Source organism: Galeopterus variegatus, unplaced genomic scaffold (assembly GCF_000696425.1).
Source record: "Galeopterus variegatus unplaced genomic scaffold, G_variegatus-3.0.2 Scaffold162, whole genome shotgun sequence".
In the NCBI taxonomy this organism is placed as follows: Eukaryota; Metazoa; Chordata; class Mammalia; order Dermoptera; family Cynocephalidae; genus Galeopterus; species Galeopterus variegatus.
The window spans coordinates 294111-301655 of record NW_007726273.1 but is presented as its reverse complement, the minus strand read 5'-3'; the positions used below and the strand labels follow the sequence as shown (position 1 = coordinate 301655).

The following is a 7545-nucleotide window of genomic DNA, read 5'->3' as shown; positions in this document are numbered from 1 at the left end:
GTGGTCCCAAATGAACCCTGTCTGGGGACTTTCTAGCTAAGACCTGCAAGGGAAAGACACACAGCAGAAAATTAAAACAAAGGCAAGGATTGCCAATCCCAAAAAACACAGTCCAGCAAATTCTTCAGGGGTGCACCCCCTCATCAGAGATCCTCAAGCTTCAGCCACGCATTGACTGGTCAGCTTCCACAGTGACCAGGGCAGGGCTGTTTTCTGGTTGCCTCTGGAGTTGGACCTTGAGCGGATTCATGGGGTCATTGTGTCATCCAGTGTGACTGCCTTTTTGACACATGTGGTGGATCCAGGGCATGAGACCTGCAACTTTAATAGCTGTGGGAGTAGTAAGAACAACCATGGGGGGTTCTGTCCAGACAGGCTGGAGAGGCCTCTTTTTTCAATCTTTGACCCAGACCATATCCCCAGGCTGACAGGGGTATGTCCAGTTTCCTAAAGGGATAGAGGCTCACTCTAGTACTTCCCTTATGATCTGACAGAGAGTTTTTCCTAGAGCTTGCAATTGTTGGGATAACCCTAGTTCCCTTAGCTGTTGGGGGTTTCCCTTTAGCTTGAGTACAGTTGGAGGCGGCCTCCCATACATGATTTCATAGGGGGAATACCCCAAAGGCCCTGGTGTGCATTGGGCCTGGAGTAAGGCTAAGGGTAGCATGTCTACCCAAGGCAGCCTTGTTTCCTGGCATAGTTTAGCTAGTGTGGTCTTGAGGGTCTGATTTATGAGTTCAACTTTCCCTAAGCTTTGTGGCCTATATGCTGCATGGAGTTTCCACCTGATTCCTAGTGTCTTGGCCAAAGTCTGAACAATTTCTGACACAAAGGCTGGCCCGTTGTCAGATCCTATAGTTAGTGGCAGCCCATGCTTTGGTATGACTTCCTTTATTTAGAAGGGCCCTGGCTACTTCCCATGCTTGTTCAGTACAGGTTGCCAGAGCCTTGAACCATCCGGTGAAGGAGCAGATTATAACTAGAGGGTACTTACAGCCTCTGCATCGTTTTACTTCAGTGAAGTCTAACCACTAAGTCCTCAAATGGTGCAGTCCCGGTTGTTTATACGCCTGAAGGCAGCTAGGGTTTTTGTTCGGCATTGTCCCGGGTGCATGTTGGACATCAGTAACTGATCTGGGCACACAGTGAAGGGAATCTGGTTATAAAGTAGTATCTCCTCAGTGCAGCTTCAAGAGCTGTTTTTCCCCAATGTGTCATCTCGTGATATTGTGACATCAGCTGGCAGGCCAACTGCTAGAGAACCAGAAGTCTGATTCGGGAGCTTCCACCATCCCTCCTTGGTCTTTCTCCCCCCTTCGCTAGCTGCCCATTGAGCTTCTTCCTTTGTGTACCTTGGGTGTTGCATTGTTTCCGGTACCAACATGATTTTGGCACCATTGCCCAAGTCCACAGCAGGCTCTGTTTGGGTGGCTGCTCTCCTGGCCATTTGGTCTGCCAGCCAGTTCCTTTACTGATTTTGTCAGTCTCTTTCTGGTGTCCTTTGCAGTGTATGACGGCCACTGGAGTTGGCTCCCACACTGCTTCAAGCAGTTGGAGGATCTCTTCTTTGTTTTTAATCATCTTTCCTCCTGTCAGCAACAGCCCCCTTTCCTTATATATGGCTCCATGGATGTGTTAAGTGGGGAAGGCATACTTGGAATTTCCCCTTTGAGTATCTGAGTGCTTGGATTGGTGCCCATAGTTCTGCTTGCTATGCTGACCAACCTTGAGGCAGGGGCTTTGCCTTTATAACTCTTTCATGAATAGTTACCACATATCCAGCTCTTTGTTGTCCTTCCTGGACATAGCTGTTCCCATCTGTGAACACTTCTGTGTACAGATCAGTCAAGGGCAGGTCTGTCAGATCAGGTTTGCTGGAGGATATCTCATCCATTAGTTCTTTGCAGTCATAGTCCGGGGATCTGGATTCAGCAGATAGAAGCATTTTGTCCCAAGGTGAGTTTGTCTGCCTCCCAAATTAGGGCGACCATGGCCAGCCGGCTGCCACAGTGTCCAGTTGCTTGGACAAGTATGCCACTGGCCTTTGCCAAGGTTCTATAGTCTGGGTGAGGACTCCCAAAGCCAAGTGATTTTTTTCACAAACTAAGAGATTGAAGTTCTGGGTCACATCAGGTATTCCTAGGGTAGGGGTCTGGACCAGCAGGGTCTTTATTTCTGAGAAAGCCTGCTTTTGTTCAGGTCCCCACATTAGGATCTCCTTTTCAGGCCCTTTGATAGCCTCATATAGAGGTTTAGCTTTTTCTGAGTATCCTGGTATCCAAATCCAGCAGAAGCCAGCAGCCCTGAGGAATTCTTGGACTTTCCTCTTGGTGTCCGGTGGTGGTATGGTACAGACAGCCTGCTTTCTTTCTATCCCCAGTGAGTGACATCCGTCGGAGATGTGTGGAACCTGAGATACTGAATCTCTTGTTGACATATTTGGGTGCTTTCCCAGGACACCTTATACCCCGATGTGGAGAGTAGTTTTAGCAGGGCCCTGGTGCCTGCCCAACAATCTTCCTTAGTAGGGCTGGCCAGGAGGAGGTCATCTACATACTGGAGCAGGGTGCAGTTTAATTTGTTTTCTGGGAAGGTGGACAGGTCTTAGACTTGTTGGTTGGCTTCTTTGCACCAGCTTTTAGCCCATGGAGGAGAGCCTCTCAGTATCATCGGAGGTTGTTTCTTCCTTCCTTATCATTGAGATCCCAATTTGGTGTGGTATCTGGGGCAGTGGTTTTAGCCCATGCCTCTGAGTCCATAGTGCTGGCAGGTTCCTGCTCCTGGATCCATTGCCTTGCTCTTACCAGGATGCACTGCCGTTCTTTGGTGTTGAAGAGGGTGAGAAGTAGCTGGCGGCAATCTTCCCAGGTAGGCTGATATGTGAGGAAGATGGATTCCAGGAGACTGACAAGGGCCTGGGGCTGCTCCGAGTAGGGAGGTGTGCAGTGTTTCCAGTTTAAGAGATCAGTGGTAGTGAATGGTTGATAGTAGAAAAGAGGTCACCCCGGCTGAACGCTGCTGTCTGGATTGACCTGTGGTGGCCCTCAGGTTTCTCGGAGGGGCATTTGGAGGGCCAGGGGTTGCTGCACAGAGTGGAGGTGTCTTCTCACTGGCTCGGGACTGGCTGGGGGAGGGGGAGCTGATGGCGTTTGTGGAGGTGATGGGACTGATGCTAGTGGATTGTCTGGCAGTGGATGATGGTGATGAGTGGTGGGGCCCAGTGGGGTAGATGGGGCACAAGGCGGGGGTAATAGCTCATCATCTGTGGCCCCCTGAGGGATAGGTTTCATAGGCCACCAGTCTCGGAACGTGTTTGCCACTGGGACCTTGCATTGTCCCTCCTGCATGCAGAATTGGACCCATGGGGGCATAGAGGAAATTGCTCTGGGTGGCCAGAATCCCCTGTCACTATCTTGTATATGGCCTGATGGTCAGTAGGAAGAGGGCTCCCTCTGATGGCCAGCCCACATCGAAGGTGGGCCATTCAAGTTTGCAAAGGGTTCAGAGTGTTCCAGGAGTCATCTCGACTCCATAATCCCCCGAATATCCCTCTATGAAGTTCTTGAGCATGCATTCTAAGACAGTGGGTTTAGAAGTGGTCCCTCCCATGGCAACGAGAATGCCTGTGCCTCTCTTTGCAATACCGGGAGGGGGGGTCACGCCACTGTGACCAATAGCCCAAGTAGCGTTGATGTCGCCACTCCTCGAAGGCAAAGAGCTCCCGCTGGGAAGGACCCAAGCAGCCAGGCCCTGCACGGACTTGAGGTCTCTGGTGTGGGGTGGGGGGCAAACTGAATGGGGGTAGTACAAATGAGAGGGGAACAAAAACCTCTTGTGAGTAAAAGGGGGGTGGCAAGGAGAAGAGGGTCTGAAAGGAGAGTAAAAATGTTATGGGGGGGTTGGGACCCGGAGATGGTGTCCCAGAGGCAAAAGCGCAAGTTGCTTCTGGGAGGATGAGGAAGCTCCGTTATTGGGTGCCAAGGTACACTTCACCCAGGGCCTTGAAAAAGTGCCTACCATGTCACCTGGAGCAGCAAGGGGTTCCCACCACTGGCCTCCCGTGTCACCCTCCCTGCAGCAGTGACATGGACGAACAAGGGTGGGGTGCCCCTCCTTAGAGAGGAAGAGCCATACAGATGTCCACCTGGCTGCGTTCCTTGTGGGACTGTCAGGTCCATCTTGGCTAAGGTGTACCCGTATAAATTCCGGGCCTGGTTGCAGTCTTCAGAGACTGGAATCACTATTGTGCCGTATGATGTGACCACGGAACCGCAGGTTAGGGCCCACTCAGGTGCCGCAGCATAGTTGCCTTGGTGCCACAAAGATTCATTCACTCACACAGACATTCAGAGTTTAAAACATTCCTCCCCGCTTGGGAGGTCCTGACTGAACTGGCGGTCTCCCGCAAGATGACCGTGGGAGGTGATCAAGCTCCTCTTCTGCCCGGAGGCAGGCCTGAACTGAACTGAGTCTGAGTCCTGGGGCTTTACCTGATCCTGATGTTCTTGGGTGTGAGTTAGTCCATTCCTCCACTGAGTCCGTCTGAGGCTGGTCACCCCAGAGTTGTTGGAGTCCTGGTGAAGGAGGACCCAAGAAAGCATTCAGGTGGTGCCACTTCATTTGAAGGCCAAGGCTCCTCCACTCCAAGGGCAGCTCCCTCTCAAGGTGGTGGCTAAAGGGGCCAGTCTGGTTGGCTTTCAGGGAACCAGAAAAGTTACAGGACACGTGTCACTTGGAGGGTTGGAGAACTCAAAGATTTATTACACCGGTGGGCCCAGAGGAGTTCACACTCCAAAGTCTGAGCCCCGACCCCAGGCTTGCAAAGGGTTATATAAGTTACATTCTTCTGGGGTTTTGGGTTTCCACACAGTGGGGGCTAAGCTGATACAAAAGGTGGTCAGTGTTACAGAAGCAAAACAAAAAGCGAAGATACAGGTGCAAAACAAAAGCCGAAGTACAGGTGCAGGTTTAAGTTTTTTTGGGCTTGTTCATATCAGCATAACTGAACTCACATCTTTGTACATTCAACTTTCCACCAAAAATTTGCAGCATCTTTTCATCTTGAAAAACTGAAACTCTATATCAGTTAAACAACTCCACATTACCTCCTCCCTCCAGGCCGTGGCAACCATCATTTTACTTTCTGTTGTATGAATTTAACTACTCTAGATACCTCATACAAGTTGAATCATACAGTAATTGTCTTTTTTGTAACTGGCTTCTTTCTTCTTCTTCTTCTTCTTTTTTTTTTTTTTTTTTTTTTTTGTGGCTGGCTGGTACAGAGATCCAAGCCCTTGCTAACACCGCAATCTGACCAACTAAGCTAACCAGCAAGCCCCAGCTTTTTTCAATCAGCATAATGTCCTCAAGGGCTATCCACATTGTAGCATGTCAGAACTTCCTTCTTTTTTAAGGTTGGATAATATTCCATTGTGTATTTTTTGGGCTTTTTGTCTGTTTTGTGACCGGTAAGGGGATCGCAACCCTTGGCTTGGTGTCACCCGCACCGCGCTCAGCCAGTGAGCACGCCCGCCATCCTTATATAGGATCCGAACCCGCGGGAGCGCCACTGCGCTCCCAAGCGCTGCACTCTCCTGAGTGCGCCACAGGGCCGGCCCTCCATCGTGTATTTTTGTTGACCCATTCATCCATTGATGGACCCTTGGGTTGCTTCCACCTTTTGGCCGTTGTGAATAATGCTACTAAGAACATGGGTGTGCAAATATCTCTTTGAGAAAATAAAATAAAAAATAAAAATAAAAACAAATATCCCTTTGAGGCCCTGCTTTCAATTCTTTTGGATTGATACCCAGAAGTGGAAGTGCCAGATTATGTGGTAATTGTTTAATTTTTTGAGCTACTGTAATATTGCTTCCCATAGCAGATGCACCTTTTTACATTCCCACTCACAGTGCACTAAGGTTCCAATTTCTACACATCCTCACCAGCACTTGTTTCTGGTTTTTCTTTGTTTTTAATAGTAGACATTTTATTGGGTGTGAGGACAGTCTATTTTTGAACACTGAGGACAGCCTGAACCTATCATCCCTGCTGAAAACAATGCTTTCCTTTTTTGGTGGCTGGCAGTATGGGGATCTGAACCCCTGACCGTGGTGTTATGACACTGCTCCAACCAACTGCGCTAACTGGTCAGCCGCGAGAACAACTACTTTTAATGTAATTTCTCTAGCTCTTTCTCCATGTTCCATCCAGTTGGAAACTATTATTGCTGTATTAATTTTTTCCCCCTATCTGATTCACAATGTTTTGGGGTTTTTTTTTCTGCGCACAGAACTCGGAGGTGAGACACTGTCTCATAGCTCCCTGGAGTCCGTGAACGCTTTCCTCCTTGGCTTAGGCACACACGCCTTTGTCTGCATACTTGTGTGTCTACCTCACTAGGCTGGTGCACCACTGAGAGCACCCTGAGAGCCACTTCTCTCCAGTCCCCCGCATTATGCTGGGAGATGCCACGTTAAAGTCAGACATGGTGCCCGAGGACTAACCCTTGAGGCAAGTGCAGTGGAGACCTTAGCATCCAGAAGGCGGTGGCGAGGAATGTAACGTGCGGGATCGAGGAGACCTCCTTTAGCTCCCTGCTCTATATTCCCGCGCCTAGCCCTGGGCTCAGCACAGCGGACGCTCAATAAACGTGTGAATGTTGGTCAAGCCCGGGTACCGAGGAGGCAGGGCTCTCGGAGCAACGCAGACAGAGAGCTGTGGCGAGCGTGGGCCGAGTGCGGGCGGGAAGGAGGGCGGGCGCGGCGCTCGGAGACAGGTGGCACCGCAGCAGGTGCTCCCCACGTACGCGCGCCCCACTCCATGTCGCTGCACGCAGAGGCTCTGCCGGGCCGCCTGGGCCGGCTTCCCACAAACTGCAATACTTCGTGAGACCCAATCGAAACGCCGTCCCTTGCTTTCTGCCACGCGCCACCCAATGACCGGGCCCGGGAGGGAGAAGGACTTAAAGCTTCAGGGCGCCATTCCACGTGAGGGCGCCGCTGGCTCGGTCTACCCTCCGGTGCTCTGACCCGGGTCCACTGCAGAGGAGAGAATCACATCCGAGGGTTTGCATGGGCCCCAAGACAGGCTGGTCCCAGTGCCTCTTGGGTGTCCCCCGCAGTGCCCCGAGTCCGAGGACCCGCGGGGTTCGGCCCTGCTGTATCCCCAAAGCCGGGGCCCGCCAGAGCCCCGAGCCGAGGCCGGGGAGAGAGCGCCGGACCCATGGCTCCGCACCCGGCCCTGTTCCCCGTCCACCGGCCAGAGGAGGTCGGGCCAGAGTGGAGGAAGCCCGGGACCGTGAGGTTCGCGTTTACTTCTCCCCAGAGGAGTGGGGGCGTCTGCGGCCGGCGCAGAGGGCCCTGTACCAGGACGTGATGCACGAGAAATGCAGCGACAGAGCTCATTAACCATTGAAACTGCTGTGATGAGAAAGGAATAACAAAATAGTGAGGAGGGTCAATTCCAAACAACTGTTGCAACCGATGCTCCCCTTCGATAAACAAAGTTGTGAGAAACATAAGGAGTTAAGGCACGAGTCTGATA

At 51.4% G+C, this 7545-nt stretch overlaps 1 protein-coding gene across 1 annotated transcript in view; it reads left to right on the top strand.

Moving 5' to 3' along the window:
* The first annotated feature begins 6822 nt into the window (after positions 1 to 6822).
* Positions 6823 to 7545, top strand: part of LOC103610155 (zinc finger protein 689-like) — a 17689-nt gene continuing 16966 nt past the window's right edge. The window contains 2 exon segments of the mRNA XM_008594380.1: positions 6823 to 6887; positions 7124 to 7386. Coding sequence (XP_008592602.1) covers positions 6823 to 6887; positions 7124 to 7386 — 328 coding nt within the window.